We start from the raw sequence: 17,051 nt of genomic DNA, 5'->3' as shown, positions 1-17,051 counted from the left end.
ACTGTTTCAGAGGTTTGGGTCCATCATGATTAAAAGGACATAGAAGAATAGAACACATCATGATGGCCAGGAAGCAGAGAAGAATCCAGAGACAAAATATAACACCACCACCACCCACCATCCCCAACATGCCCTCAATGGCCTACTTTCTCTAGTGAGGCATCACCTCATAAAGTTTCTGGAACCTCCTAAGATAGCATCATCACCTGGAGATCAATCCTTTAATCCATGAGCCTTTTGAGGAACACTTCATCTATAAACCATAACAGATGGACATTGTAACACAGCAGACAATCTATCCAATAGGAGACTGGAGACTCCTAAAATTATACAATTTTTTTCAAGCATTGTTGCCTCCTCGTTTGCTTACAAATTTTAAAGGTAAAACATACAACTGGGACATAAGATTACTAGGTGAGGATTTTTGTGACAAGTGTCCCTTATCCTTATCGCCCCATACTAGATAAGGACACTATAATGGGGACATTCTCATTTTGTTCGTTTTTGTAGTGATGTATGGTCTCATTAGCCCAAAGGAGCCTTGAACTCATTATGTAGTATTCAATCTATTGCTTCAGCTTCCTGGAGCTAAGATTACAGGCTTATACCATCATACCCACTTTGGGAACATTTTTAATAAAACACATAAGCTGCCTCACATTAAGCCACATTTTCAATTTAATGGACCTTTAAAAACCCACAGTGAGTTATCTATGCTATCCTGTGACTGACAAGTGTTTACTGTGTGCAGATATTGAAGAACCTAACTGAGATCATCACAAGGTGAAAAAAAAAAACTTAGACTTTGACTTCATTGGAAAGACTCTCAATTCATTTCCATGTTGCCTACATCAAGTGCACAAAAGACCAAGTACAAACCACAAAATATTGACACCAAGACACCATAAAAGCCGCTTAGGTAACATACATTTATTTTTAACACAGCACCCCCATTTCACAACATGTACATTTTTCCCCATTGGAAATTTTTCTTACTATCTTCTTCACAGATATTTCAACAAGTGTGAAACAGAGGCAGGAAAATTAACTTGAGTCTACAAATCACAATTCAAATATAGAACAGTCTCGGGGATTTATTTAGGTGGAAGGTAAATATGCATAATGTTCCTAATGCTTAACAAACACATGAGATTCTGGCTGAGTAAAATATTAACACAACTTGTTAGCACATTATCATGAAAAGACAGAAGGCATCAAATATATACTTTGCTGTTACACTTTTTACTGTACCTGTAGTACTTTTTACCATGTACCTGTAGTGAAAAAATATAATATACATTTTTACTATCAAGATTAAAATAGACAGCTCAGTATCACTTTTGGCCAATACCTATGAAGACTAAAATGGCTCTTTTCATCTCTGGCTCACTATCATATTTGAGCCAAAAAGAACGGCAGTGCTAAAGAAGAGGATATTCTTGGCTCCCAAGCTGGGTGCATTTGAAGCTGTCATATAAGTTGACAATAAAAATAACACACTTTTGTTGATGTAAGCTGCATGCAATTGGGGTACTGTGTTAAGTACGTGTCTCAGGGCAGAGATCCCTAAAGGAGCTTTAAGGTCTTAGTCTATTATCCAAAAGAGTGCTATGGAACTGGCACCTGAAGGTCTCCTTATTTTAGTTTCCAAATTCCAAGTTCAGCCCTCTTGAAGTATGCTCTTCTGTGCTCTTCAGAGTCATAAACCTACTTTATTCAACCTCCCACTACCATGGAATTAGCTTGAAGCAAGATCGGACAATTCACAAGATGTAAAAAACAATAAGCATTCTCCAATTGTTGAGGGCAAAGCTAAGCTTCTGTAACCAAAACAAGGCCTATAGACTGAAACCCTGTAGTGCTTCCCAGAGAAGGTTCCTTTACCATCAGTTAGTGTTTACTAAATTCAGAAAAGAATCACACTATCCTAAAAGCCAATCACACTATCCTAAAAGCCGCTTTAGACCTGTGCTGTCTTGCTTGCACTAACAAAATGTCTGCCTTGCACCATACTTGCATGACAGCTTTTGAAAGTCTGTTCAGGGGCTAGGCAGGTGCCCTTAGGATCTGCTTGCATTGCTCTTAAAGTCTGGCTCTCCACGCCTGCTGCTCTTGGCATATCCACAGACCTAGATCCATTTCTCATCAAAGAAACAAAGCAGGGCGGCCCACAGAGAAGTACTCATCCGAATTGCCATCAGTGACTAATCTGTGAGTGTTAGTGGGCAGCCTCCCTTCGCCTGTGCTGAAAGAAAAGCAAGATATGTGGACTGAAGATGCTACAAACCCAAATCCTCACTTCTTACTAGGAACCTGGACCACACTGCAAAATGATGCAAAATTCCCTAACAAAGCACCCATAACTGATCCTTTGAAATCAGAACTTTTAAAGAGCACACGTTAAACAAAGCAAACTAGTAAGAGAAATCAAAATCAAAATCACTAGTGTTCTATTTAATTTAATGGGAAGGAAGGAAGACCTCCTTAACTGTGATTATTTTGTTCACATTCATAATGTTCCAACCACAATGTAATGGGCCTTCTTGTCAATAACATGGAAGGATCTGGTTATAACAAGATGTTAAATTCTTGTTTAAATACATATATTTTAAAATCACATCTCCTTGATGATAAGAAGTAGTTTGTGTAGTTTGTGTTGAACAAATGGTTTTAATTCTAAGGTGTTAATAATGCAACTGAGCTTTTCCCAATTATTGCTTAGAAGAAGACATATGCAAATGTCTTTCAAGAAATACATCAGTTTCAGACATTATCTTATCAATAGTCTACTTAAAAATCTATTATTACCATGGCTGTGAGATCACTCAAGAAACATAAAATTAAATCACATCTAAATAGAAAAAGGTTTGTGATAGTTCAGTTATTGGTAAAAAAAAAAAAAAAAAAAAGAAAGAAAGAAAATCCATGCTTTTGATTACTCACCTTAACAATATGTTGAAATTAAACATTTGCAACGAAAGCAACCAAAGATATATTGAAGAAAAGCTATAACTTACTACATATTGAGTTCATTTCAATCACAGTAGTCTTTAAAACAAGCTCCCATAAGGACTATGGGAATGGAATCTGTTCAAAGAAACAGCTGTCAAAAGTGCTGCCAAGAAATGTACAGTAACATTGCACCATGATAGGTAAAGTGTTCAGGAAAAAAATGGTTCAGTAATATTCTTTTCCTTAAGATTTTATTATTTTACTTCACTCCAAGAGAAATGTCTAGATCTAAATTTCTTTAAAACATGTCTTCATATTTACAGACGAATAGAGTCAATAAAACTCAATGGCAAATATTTAAAAACCTCCTAATCTAATTTTAGTTTTGGTAGAAGAAATCAGGCTGACATCCCAGCTCCATGAATTCTTGGGTCAGGAGCTTTCCCCACATGCAAATGATAGGAGATGAGCGCAGTCCTGCCCAGCTCTGACATCTCTAGGGCTAAGAAGATAGGCACGCCCTCCAGCTAAGCTGACTCCTCTCCCAATTAGTCTCCAAGCACTAGTAATATCTGTAGAGTAATTAGATCCTTTCAACTAAGGCAATCATCTGCCTTGATTATGGCATAACACATCCATTCCGGGTATCTACTATTTGGTTTTGCTTCATGTCTGCAAATAGAAAGTGACCAAGAGCATGTAGAAGAGATGCTGAAGTTGAGACTATTTGGACTATATTGTAAACATGTGCATAATGTAACAATGAAAACCCCCTCTGTATATTAATGCAAGTTAGTGAGAGATAGAGAAGAGGGGAAAGAGGCAGGGGAGAGAAACCAAAGGACCATTAAAGCCCACTATAACCTCCTATTATGTTCTCATCTGTGGGACTGGAGGATCCTTTCAAGGAAAGACCACTGCATAACAAAGTAATTAAACCCCCATGAGTGGGGACAGTATAAATCCTTCGATCAATGGATTTCTGCCCAATAAGAAAGTCTAATCTTGGAGAAGTTTTTCAAAAGAGGTAAAATGGTGATTTCAATGCACCAGCCTTCCAATAAATCACATGAAAAGTACACAGAGACATTATCAGGCATTATAATCCTAAATTAAAAGTACACATCCTAAGAAAACAGAAAGAGAGGATGAGTACTAGAGTAAGGTAACTCTATTTGTAAGGTATATGTGTCTCTGAGTATATACATACACAAATATCTCCTTTCTAAAATATCTACTGGGAAACAATGGGCCAACATTAGGTCCAACTAAGAATGCTAGGCACATGTAGTATTGATGTGTTCTTGAATGCAATGCCTATCTTAAATATTGGCAATGAGCACTTGCATGCATGATGTATAGCCAAAACCACATGCACACAAAATTTTTGGTGAGACTATAAAACCTAGAGGGCTTTGTGTCCATGGCAAGATTTTTCCTTTAATGCAAATGAAGCCAACTAAACAAAACTCCAACCTCCTAACTTGGCTCACTCTGTCATTGACTTCACAGGGGAAATAGCATGTTAATATTTTTAAATGCATAGTATGGACTAACATTCCTTAGGTCATATGTCTGGCTGGTAGATATGAAGTACTATCCAGAGTAAATGCACACATACTGGAAGATTCTGTGCATATGTTAGTCTTTTCTGACTGAATATAACAAAAGCAAAACATCTGCAATAAGAACACCGTTGATAAAAAATGTGTTACAGCCTCTAGATCTCAGCAAAAGGAAAAAGAGCTTACCTAAAACTCTATTGACCCATTCATAATCTCTGTAAGGGTTTAAATTCACTCCTAATCTTTCTCCACAACAACATAAAAGGCAGCCAAAGAAGAAAAGGAAAGGAAATAAAGAAGGTTCAAATTTCATGACTTTCAAAATCAGATCAGTTGAAACCCTTAAATATGCATGGAATAGATTCAACAATTTGTTTTTCTTTGGAAAAACATCATCTGCTTGAGCCCTTTTCTTCTGTTGTTCAGCTATTGATAGAACTTTCCAATGGAATAAGGAAGCATTAAATACATTTCTGCTTTTTCCAAAAGTTCTCAGCTCTTATCAATAGTTTAATCTCACATCTTGTAAAAACATTCAAAAGCATTTCACAAAGGACCCTAACTATACTCCATCCCACTATGCAAAGAATAGGTAAATTAGCCAAATGCACCACAGTTAGTTTGTCTTGTTGTAAGCCTCACAATGCAATGTTAAATTTGGCATGCCAGATGAGGCTGAGTGACCCATAATTCTGTAACCTGGTAGAGCCAGTCAATTCCCATTTTCAGCTTGGACTTTCAAAAGCAGCAGCAGCTACTTAAATTTCTATAGAATACTAGATTCTGCATTTGGAACTGCTTTACATCACCTACACCAGTTAGGTGAGCTCCTGCGTATATAAGCCATTTACTTCCCAAGGGTACACTCCACAGAGAATAAAAGTCATAAAGCTAATGTGAGGATCACGTGCCTTCATTCATACTTTAAGATAAAATTAAGATGAAAATAACTACCAGAGATTGTTGGCAAATATTCCCTTTTCCTTTCTACTCTGGATACCTGGGTTCAAACAACATATATTTATCAACCCAGCTTTTCATATTGATGGATGATTTGCAAACTCATGCATCTATAACTATGCTATCCCATGCAAGATAAAAGTAGAAATATGGCAAGTATTTGTTTAAGTTGATCAGATGAGGCAGTTAAGGTAGATTGCTCTTGCTCAAAATTTACATGAAAGGACTGTGTTTTCTGGGTTGATGGCTTAGATTGGACAAGTTAAATAGCTTGTTGCCAAAATCTCTACTTCACAGAGGTGTAAAGATCCAATAAGTCTTTGACATTCACTACAGAACAATAGTCATGTATTATTTATAGCTAGATATGAGATCAAAATGGCACTAGAGAAACAATTTTTTGGCATGTAGTGGTGGAGGGCACAACGCCAGTCTAAATTTGATGCTTTCATTTTCTTTTAGTTTTTGGTTTTGTTATCATGCCAAAGACTATCCAGTTGGAATAACAATTGTAGTAAACCAACCTACTGTGTGTGATATGCATACAAAAATAAAACTAGCATCCTGAAGGTACTTGGTTATCAGGTTTTGTAAAAATCATAAATCCTTTAAATAAATCATGTTCTAAATTATTTGCTAGAAGATGGATTTTTGGTAAGGATCAGCATCCAATGCCTTGATGAAGCACTTAAGAATGGGAGATAAAGTCTACTGATAATTACAATTTTAAGTGTGATACTTGGGATTTTTTTCCACCATAGTAAAATGCAGAAGAGAAAAGGTGACAGAGATTATGTTATGCTGTTTACAACTTTTGACACAGTCTGACATCTATGATAAATGGCTGGCTCAAACATTCAAAAGAAATATCTTGGCAGACAAGGTCACACGCCGTCACTTGAACTTTGGGGCAGTCACAACACAGTGACTGGACGAAGTTGTTCCAATTGGTTTTCCAATGCAATCCGTTCTTGATGAACCTCCTGTGTTGCACAAAACAGGGAGAGGAAAAACCAGAAAGCAAGGATGTCATTTCTTGGGTTCAGTTCTTGTTCACTTAGATAGTCAAGGGAAACTTATAAGTGGACCCAAAAACATTGAATACTGTTCTCAATAACATGTGGACTGGAAGGCATGGTAGTCAAAGCTGGTAATGAGACCAGATGGCTTCACAATTTATAATCTATGAATTCCTGTTTGAAGATGATGAAATCAATTAAAAATCTCTTCCATAACTCAACCTTAGTCTTGCCCTATTTTAACAGGATTTGCAGCTAGCAGAGAACGACATTAAAAATTAAAAGGCAGGCCAGAAATGAGTGGTTCACACCTATAACCCTAGCTACTCAGGAGGAGGAGAACTGAGAATTGTGGTTTGGAGCCAAACTGGGAGGACAAATTTGTTACACTCATAGGTCCAATTAACCAGAAAAAAAATCCTGAATTGGAGGCATGATTCAACTGGTAGAGCACTAGCCTTGAGCAAAAAAACAAAACAAAATAGCTAAGCCATGGGGCAAGGCCCTGAGTTCAAGTCGGTAAAATGATAAAAACAACTAAAAAAATAGAAATAAAAGATTGATTGGGGGAGATCAAAAGTAAAAATAGACTCCCAAAACTGAATGGTAAGCCACTGGGACTAACTTTCTAGTCACAGTTTCTGGCTTTTAATACAACATCACATCCCTCCACCAAAGTCTTGCCCAGGCTCCTGTACGTGGTTTAATGTGGGACCTATGGAGACAGACAGAGGAGAGAAGTCACCAGTTTCCTATTTGAGAAATCAAACTTTCAGGCCTAAAAAATATTTTTTGCAGAGATACAAGAGATACAGAAAGACATTCTTTGGGCTCCTCTTTTGTCCTGTCTCCAGATGGAAAGTTACTGCTATTTTCTTCTCACAGCTTTCTTTTCACTACCAAATAAACTCTCATTTTATTCAGGAAAAGAAAACATCCTTAACTACAATTAGTCAAGGTGAGGAAAGAATTCTGTTATAAAGGTTTGGTACTGAGCTGCTCCAGAAGAATCAACACATTGGTAGTCAGCAGTCAGACAAACACAAATTGCTTGTTCATTTGCACTCCTACCAAGTCATCAAATTGTCTTAGGATCTATCTGTTATGAGCCAGATACTTCCCTAGCTATAATGGTTTCTGCAAATACCAAGGACCTCATAGGGCTTATATTCCAATATCTGAAGGGAGACAATCAAATGAATGAGCAAGATACTTTCGGGAGGAAATGAGTGATGGGATTGTATAAGAGATGGTAAATGTCGGAGAAAGCAGAGGGTGACCAGGGAAACTTCTCAGAGGTGATATTACTTAAGCAGAGACTCGAAAGGAGAGGAATGACATCAAGATATGGAGAAGGATGGGCAAATGAGATATAATGGCAACTGAAAGGGGGCACTAAATGGTTTGGGTAAGTTTGAAGAACAAAATGCTCCACATTACCAGAGCAGAGGGAACAAGGAACATATTGGCATGAGATGAAGCCAGAGAGTTAAGGAGAAGCCATATCTCATAGGATCTTGGCAGACTGCACTCCAAATGTTGAGGGATAGCACTGAGGGTTTCTGTTAGAGCCTGGATCTGGAATATCCCCCAAAGGCTTATCCCCCTTGGTACCCAGCTGTTGGTGCTATTGGGAGCTGGTGGAAACTTTAGAGGGTGGGACCTAAGTGAAGAAAATGAGGTCACTGGGAACATGCTCTCATGGTGATTCTGGCATCTTCCTGTCTTTCTTTAATTCCTGGCCACCAGGAATCTATAACTGATAGGTATTGCTGATGAAGTTAAGCTGGTCAGAAAGGAAAATTTAAGGAGGACTTCTCTGATTTGCACTTTAAGACAGTGGGCCAGGTGCCAGTGGCTTATGCCTGTATTTCTAGCTACTCAGGAGGCTGAGATCTGAGGATCGTGGTTCAAAGAGTAAGCAGAGCTTGAGACATAAATTCAGGTTTAACTAGAGTATAGATGATCTTCAAAGCCATGAAACTATAGAACTTCATATAAGTTTATACAACGCTATAGAATACAGTACAGAGGCTTCAGGTAGAGATGGAAAAGATCTCAATCCAGGCATGGTGGTTGATGCATTTAATCTCAGCACTTGGGAAGCTGAAGCAGGAGGGTCAGAGTTTTAGGTGAGACTAGTCTATGTAAGGACATCTTGTCTCAAAAACAAAACAACAAAAACAGTGATTTCAGAGGAAAGAATCTTCATTTATATAGATGCTTTTGAAAATTCAGATGTTAAAAAAAGCCCTGTGGATTTGACCAAAAGAGGAGTGTGAGTAGAAGAGAGGAAAACCACCCTGAGTAGAGAGGGGGAAAGCCATTGCTGAAGAAATACACAGTGAATGAAAACAATTCTGAAAAAGCTGCACTGTGAAGAGAACAGGAGAAATGGAATACCTTGTTAAGGGAAATGGATAATATTGGAACATGTTTATGTGTGAATAAAGAATTATCCAGCAGAGAATCATGTCTCACCAAAAAATGTGTTTCGATCTTAAACCCTAGTACCTTTAAATGTGACTTATATACAAATAGGAGCCTTGCAAATGTAATCAAGATGAGCTCATGCTAGATTACGGTCCAAACAAAGCCAAAGCAAAGAAGCAAGGACTAGCAGGGAAAGGCCTGGTAATCCAAATCTGGGAGGCATTCCTTACCTTGAGTTGTTGTTGGAGTTCACTGTTCAACCGAGCCAGAACTGCATTTGCCTCTTTATTTTTACGGATAGCAGTTTGAATTGCCTTCTTCTGTTTGGAAGACTGCCTATGGGAAAGGACAAATATTTCATCGAAAAAGGATTTTAAGAGGTCTGGACTCTTGCACTTCAGAACTCTCACTCAGGAGAAGTGCTAAACTAACAAGGGTTAATAATCATAGGGTTCCAAAAATACAATCTCATATTCACAGGCAGGCAGGCACATACCAAATTTGTCGAGATGAATTATTTATACCTGAAGTCATTCTCATTTTATAACTTGAATAAAAGCTGTGAATTGGGCCTTTTCAAACATTTGTGTTCCATTTATTCTAAGACATTTTAATAAGCATTTCTTCTGACAAACCTTATTAACTGAATGCCCTTTTGCATAAGCATTAGTGGCATTTAAAAGACCTGCAGCTGGCCTCTGTGGACAAGTCTAAAGGAAAAGAATAGAACATTCTCTTTAGAAAAAAATCTACATTAATTTGGCAAGATTGCCTTATATTCCCTTATTTCTTTATTACTGAGCATAAATGAAAGAGAGACAGAGACACGTACTGGTACCAACATATATCTGCAGCATTTGAGAAAGATGAAATGTTTTAATACCGAATTTCTGAACTAAATCAATGGTAAATTCACAGAACCAGTATAAGTAGGGTGACCATGTCACTCTGCTTGCCCATTACATACAGTCCCTGCTTACACTATGTGACCACAAGTCTTAACATGCTTTATTTTTCAAAACTGTCTGTGGATACAATGCTAAAATAACATGGTTACCCATAGGTATGACTTCTAATTTCTTATCCCATTACAAAAATACTGAATTTTAGAGCAAAAAGAAAGGCGATTTGTGTTCTCCTGGAAAAAAAATAACCATATTTGCAATCACTAGGCCAGGGCAACTGAACTAGAACCATCTGTGATCATTGAACAGAAAATACTTGCTGAGAATATACACTGTGCTAGTTACTATGCTGATTTGGAAAGGTATAGTCTGCAATAAGTTCACTGCTATTATTGTTTCACACATATATAGGTAAGGGAGAGATGTCAAAGTCATCTTTTCAGAATATAGCTTAGGGCTGGGTGCTGGTGGCTCATGCATATAAACCTAGTTATCCAGAAGGCTGAGGATCATGGTTAGAAGGTAGCCCAGGCAGAAAAGTCTGCAAGATTCTGATCTTCCCATTAATGAGCAAAAGGCAGAAGTGGAAGTGTGGTTCAAGTGTTAGAAGGCTGGCCTTGAGAGAAAAGAAACCAAGCCCCAAGTACAAGCACACACAAATATATCTATATCTATATATCATATTATATATAATATTTATTATATATTATTTTCCCTGGCGCTAAGATGGAGTTAGCTTTTTTTCACTGTGGCAAAATACCTGAGATTTAAAAAAAACTTAGGAAAAAAGGGATTTATTTATTTTGGCTAATGGTTTGAGAGGCTCAAACATCACCACAGGGAGTATTGGTGAAGGAAAGTTGCTCACCTCACAACATACTGGAAGTAGAAAGCAAGAGGAAGGCACCAGGGATAAGATATATCCTTCAAAAGCTCATCCCCCAGCGACCTATTTCCTCCAAGGAAGGGAATAGACCATTTCAAAAGCCAATCAGCCAGGAACCAGCTGACACATTTCTCTCTATTCTTTCCACTAAATACACTGAAAATTCCGTAAATAATACATAAAATAGAGATACATTTGTCCACTATCGTTTGAATTTTAAAATGTCCCTAGAAGGCTCATAATGAGTGCTTGGTCCTCAGATGACTAAGTTTGGAGACAATGAAATCAGAGAAAAATGATGTGTATCGCTTCTGAGTTATGTCCTTAGCAATAATCTGTTTTCTCTCCTTTTTTCCTTATCTCCTCCTGTGTCTTGAAACATGAATATGCTGGCAATGTCTTGCCTTCAACCATATGAATAAATGCATCCCCCAAGGGGGTTAAGAACAGGAAGACAGAAGGTCCCTGTGCTCCTCCCCTTCTGGACCAATCACAAAAACGAGGGTGGGTGTATGACTCAGTTATATAGCGCCAGGCAAGCAAGAACCACACCCTGAGTTGGAGCCCTGGTCCCACAAATAAAGAACCAGTCTTCATGAACTTAGAGAAGGAAATACTTTCTTAGCACAGCAATAACATATAAAGACAGAAAAAAAAGACAAAATGGGCTTCATCAAAATGAGAAACTTTTTTCCTACAAACATTAGGAAAAGAAAACCCATGGATTGAAAAAATATATCTGCATAAAATGTAACTGCCAAGGGAGTTGTAACCAGAATACAGAAGATACACACCATCATTAGTCATTAAAGAAATACATAGAAACTATAATGGGATACCACTTCACATTCGTTAGGATGGTCATAACAATTTGAAAAAGAGGTAGGGATTAGCAAAGAAGTGGAGAGATTGGAATTGGACATCTTTGTTATGGATAGGGTTGGAAGATGGTCCCAGCTCTCAGTGGAAGTGATGGACGAAAATCTGCTTCTTTTATATACTGATAACTTTCTGGAACTGCCCATGTGCGGGGGAAAAAAATCATCTGAAGACTGGGGATGCAAATATTCAAAGCAGAATTTAAGCTTCAAAGCAAGCTTCTGACACCACCCACAGAACTTGTTGCTTTTTTTCCCACACTAGTGTGAACAGAAGGAAATTCATCACAGCCTCTGAAACCTGAAAGGTGCCACAAAAGCATCAGGATGGAGCTTGAACATTTACATTAGTAACCAGGCAGGCTCCCTGGCAAGTGGCAGTGGCATGCTTCTGCCCGGAATGCTTCATTCAATGACACCGTGGAAAAACTGAGGCAGGCGATGGCTGTACTCAAACCCAAAACGTTGTAGACAAGGATGTCCATAGCAATGTGGCCTCAGCCTCTGTCCAAGTCCACAAGCTCCCACATGTCCTTCAGTATCTGGTCCAGTTGGCGAGATAGGTGTTAGGGGCCTTTTGCCTGTGCTGTTCAGAGTTGACATGATTGATGACAGGAACTCTTTATGGGCCTTCAAATAAAATCACATACTATTTCTACTAAAAGTTGGGTGCATGGTCATAGAGCTAACCCATTGCCCTGAAAAAAGATGAGATAAAACAGGAAATGAAGGGAAACTGCTACTTACAGACCCCTCTTCTTGCTAGAGAAAAATCTTCTGGCACTAAAAAAACAAAAAAAAAATGGTAGGAAGGAAAAGGAGAGAGGAAAGGCAGGAAACCAAGTCGCCACAGCCTAGGACTTCACTTCCCCTTTAGGCTAGGTTAAGCTCAATAGCTTATAAAGCCTTCTCTATGTGACTGGGAGCCTTTGATCCAGTTAAAGTGATGAGTAACACCACCTTTCCATGGGTATGAGTGTAGGTATGAGAACAGATACGCATAGGTGTAAGAGGAAGTTTCATCTTGTTCTTATTTACTGGATCTACTTACTTTTGAACTGTAGGATGGGGCTTCACAGTTGTTACAGGAGCTGGCCCAGCTACAACAGTGGAAGGCTCTTGATTTTCTGTAGATTGATTTTCAGGCCTGAATTTCCTACGAATAGGCTTTGATGGAGGCTGAGAATATGGAACATCCTATGAAGTAGAAACAAAAGCAAAATGAAAAAAAAACAAAGTTAACATTTAAGTGTTCCATCCATCCATCATACCAGTGACCATATTCCTCTAGCTCTGTCCCCAAGATGAGAAGACTCTTCAATCCAAACTCCACAACCTTAGATCTGTGGCTAATACCTGGCTCAGCAAGAATTGGAAGGATATAGGTATCAGATTCCAGCAGCCAGCCAGCCTGCCTGCCTTTCTTGTCTTAAAAATAAATAAATAAATAAACAAACAAATAAATAAATAACTAAAAGCTTGCCTCTTTTGGTCATCAAGGAAGGAACACAGAAACCAAATTCCAGTAGCCTTTCCTTTTGTCTTTCTTTTGTTTATATTGTAAGTAATCTACTATTTCTTATATTTTAACTCTACAACAATCCCATGAATCTAACAGTACAGTACAAATTTGGCACTGCCCTCTCGTATGCTCCTGAGCCCAAGGCCTACTTTCTTTTTTTTTTTTTTCTTTTTGTCGGTCATGGGGCTTGAACTCTGGGCTTGGGCACTGTCCCTCAGCTCTTCAGGCTCAAGGAGAGCACTCTACCGCTTGAGCCACAGTGCCACTTCCGGTTTTCTAGTGGTTTATTGGAGATAAGAGTCTCACAGACTTTTCCTGCCTGGGCTGGCTTTGAACCATGATCCTCACATCTCAGCCTCCTGAATAGCTAGGATTACAGGTGTGAGCCACTGGTGCCCTGCTCCGAGGCCTACTTTCCCAAGAAGGGCCTGGCAGAGAATAAAAGAGAAGAAGAATGGGAAGGGGAAACAAAGAGGAGGCAACAATGCTTGATAAGAAATGTACTTGTTATCTTGTTCATGTAATTGTAACTCCTCTGTATGGTATTCTCACAATAAAAATAAATAAATAAATAAACTTAAAAAAAAAAACGTATGAGTCATTCCACCTTCTGAGGGTGTAAACCCAGAGCAAGCTTCCTTGAGAAATCAGAGTGTTATATAAGAGGGTACTATGGAAAGCCATGTTTTGAATGGACAAACATCTATAGTTCTTCCTAAATTACTTGTAGGTTGATAATATAATAACTTTTAAAATAGATCGTTTAAATAGGGATACAGGTGGATCCATTGCAAGAATGAGATGTACGAGTCGTTATATCAAAAAACTAACTTTACAACTTTGGCAGTAGAGGGGGGGTGAGGTGGGGGCAGGGGAGGGGGAGATGGGAAGGGATGGGAAGGGGAAACAAAGGAGGAGGCAACAATGCTTGATAAGAAATGCACTCATTATTTTGCCCATGTAATTGTAACCCCTCTGTACGGTATTTTCACAATAAAAAATAAAAATGAAAAAATAAAAAAATTTAAAAAAGAGAAGAAGAAAATATAAGAAGACAAATGGGGAGTATGGTAGTGACATCAAGTAGTATGCCCAAGAAACATCAGGATCCTAATCTTCATAAAGAAACCCACATTTTGGGACATGTGAGTCAGTCACATTTATCTTCAGGGGAAGCCTTAAAAATGATAGATCTGCTAACAGAGGCAAAAAGCCCAAGAGTGGGATCATAGTGCGTAAGACAGCATCCTCAGGCTGCTCTTACCTTCTTTGCTGGACTACTTTCTGCAGCCTGGGAAGGAGTTCTGTTCATCTGTGGAAGTAACTCGGCATCAGACACTTGTTCTGACTGAAGTAAAAGATCCAAGAGATGATATAAATGCCAAAACAAACCATCAATAATATGCAGCAAAGAGCACTTAAAAAAACAGTCACTTGGGGAAAACAGATTGAAACCAAGTTGCAGCCAAGCCTGGTTGTCTACTAATGTTGGAGAAAGATTTTCTGTCGACCCTACTATCTTCTACTCCTCTTTCCACTATCATTTAACCTTAATAAAAGGAATCATGGGGGGCACACGCCTTAATCTCAATTAGGTAGAGATCATGTAGTTCATGGAGAGATTAAGGCAAACAACAAACAAACCAAAATGCAGTGGAACATGTCTATAATCCCTGCTAGGCAGGAAAAACATGGACCAAAGTCATCTCAGGCAAAAATAAATAAATAAAATAAACACCATAAGACCTGCTATGAAAACTAACTAAAGCAAAAAAGGGGAAATAGAGATATATAGCTCAAATAGTTCTGTGCCCACATAACAAACACCAGGCCCTGAGTTCAAGTTCTAATACCAACACACAAAAAAGAAAAGGAATCATAAGAACTTCTTCTATATTTGGACATATATATTTCTTTAAAACATAAGCTATAAAAGCAGCAGGACCAATCAAAAAGAAATAGGTTAGAAAAGAAGTTAACATTTTCACTGGATTGTTCTATTTACGTACAAGTATATAAAGTACTTTGATCATATTCACACTCCCTTACCCGCTTTCTACCGCTTCCTGCTGACACCCATTCACTACCAAGGGGTTTCATCAGGGCATTGCAGATGTGCATATATTACATTTTGATAAAAATAACCCTGTCTATTGCTTTCTCTTTCCTGATTCCTCCCCAACCAGTTACTAATTGACAGCTTTCACTGAGATGTCTCATGCCATCTTCATACATAAACACAACATATTTTGATATTATTTGTCCCCCAGCATTCCCTTTCCATCTTCTCCTTCCCTTCCAGTCCCCCAAACAGTCCCAAAATTGTTTTAAGAAATGGGTAAAATTAGGAAGAATAATATTGTGTCATTTGCAGGGAAATGGATGAACCTGGAAAAAATTATGTTGAGTGAAATAAGTCAGACTCAGAGAGACAAAGGGCACATGTTTTCTTTCATATGTGGAAGCTAGATCTAAAAAATAAAAATAGATGAAATTACATATGGGACCATATGCATATAATACACAAGCAAAGTGAAGTAAAGTCTGATATATGCAGGGGTAGGTTTCCATAGTGTAACACCTTTGAAAAATTAACAGATAATTTAACAATGTGAATATGAAGAAAATGAGACACATGTGGTCTGAGGGGGTTGGGGCTTAAGGAAGGGGAAGATGAAGGAGAAAGGAATGATGGATAAATATAGTCACAATACTCAATGCATGCATGTGAAAATGGAACTAGGAAACTTGGGACAGGAGGGGTTGGGATGGATGGGAAAGCGGGAGGGGAACGATGGAAAGGGTGACATCGAGATGCATTTGTCCTCATAAGCTGACATACTGTCATTGAATCTCCTTTGTATAACTATTTAGAGACAATTTTAAATGATTTTAAAAATAAAGTTAAAGTAGAATAACAAAAATATTTTTAAAAGTCAGGAGAAGAGTCAGGTGCTGGTGGCTCATGCCTGTATTCCTAGCTATTCAATAGGCTGAGATCTGAGGATCACGGTTCAAAGCCAGCCCAGGCAGGAAAGTCCATGAGACTCATCTCCAATAAACCATTGGAAAACCACAAGTGGGAGAGCACTAGCCTTGAGCTGAAGAGCTGAGGGACAGTGCCCAGGCCCAGAGTTCAAGCCCCACAACTGACACACATACAAAAAAAAAAAATAGGGAGAAGGGAGGAGGGAACATGATACAGGGAATAACTGTGATCAGGGTACATTGTAAACATATATGGAAATATTACAACAACCCCCTCTTATATAACTAGTATATGATAATAAAAATTCAAAAATAAATAAAATAAATATGTGCTGAGAGCCCACATATAAAAATGATTTTTAACTGGAGCAATAAGAAAAACCAATCATCACCATAAAAGCACACTATAATTTTTGTTAAATTCCTAACAAGGAAACACTCTACTAAACAAAACCTCTTTCCACTAAAAGGAAAAGAGGTGTGTGGTGGAAGGCGTCATCTGGAGGTTCGAAGCTGCTGAGTAGTATGGAACTGATGATTAAATGCACAAAGACTGGTGAAGAATGCCCCCAGAGCATGCAAGAAAGAGCAGGCAAGCAGCCAAGCGAAAGAGCACAGGGTGAGTTGACATCATATGTAGCTCCCTATGCCCCCCAGGCTGCCTACCTTCAGCCTCTATTAGCCAGTGAGGCAAAACATCAAATGCTGAGAAAAATCCCCCCACTTATGAGTCAAGTGACTTACACGTTATACTGACATAAGTCTTCCATTTTACCCACAAATATATCTGCAGTATAGAAATGCACTGCAGCACAACCAACTGCTACCATGGCTCCATGTCGAACAACACATGGAGTGAGGAAAGTGTACTGTTAGCAAACACATCACTGAAACTTAGGCCAAAGTGTCTGTGAGTGTATAAGTGCACACATGTGTGCAATAT

The 17,051-nt window shown here is 38.4% G+C and overlaps 1 protein-coding gene across 5 annotated transcripts in view; it reads right to left on the bottom strand.

The window, feature by feature from the left end:
* Positions 1-910: 910 nt before the first annotated feature.
* The window catches only part of Reps2 (RALBP1 associated Eps domain containing 2), a 187,881-nt gene continuing 171,740 nt past the window's right edge, over positions 911-17,051 (bottom strand). For 4 of the 5 annotated variants that reach the window (XM_042680456.1, XM_042680457.1, XM_042680458.1 and 1 more), the window contains 4 exons: positions 14,385-14,468; positions 12,650-12,795; positions 9,160-9,265; positions 911-6,460 (listed from right to left, as the gene is read on the bottom strand). In XM_042680456.1, the coding sequence (XP_042536390.1) occupies positions 6,392-6,460; positions 9,160-9,265; positions 12,650-12,795; positions 14,385-14,468 (405 nt within the window). In that variant the 3' untranslated portion in view covers positions 911-6,391. Of the gene's footprint in view, positions 6,461-9,159; positions 9,266-12,649; positions 12,796-14,384; positions 14,472-17,051 lie in introns of all 5 variants that reach the window. The other variant, XM_042680454.1, reaches the window with a different exon arrangement.

The sequence above is a fragment of the Dipodomys spectabilis genome, unplaced genomic scaffold (genome assembly GCF_019054845.1).
Source record: "Dipodomys spectabilis isolate Male_0828 unplaced genomic scaffold, ASM1905484v1 ptg000061l, whole genome shotgun sequence".
NCBI lineage: Eukaryota > Metazoa > Chordata > Mammalia > Rodentia > Heteromyidae > Dipodomys > Dipodomys spectabilis.
Note: the sequence above shows the minus strand (reverse complement) of the source record. Positions and strands in the feature narration are given on the sequence as shown.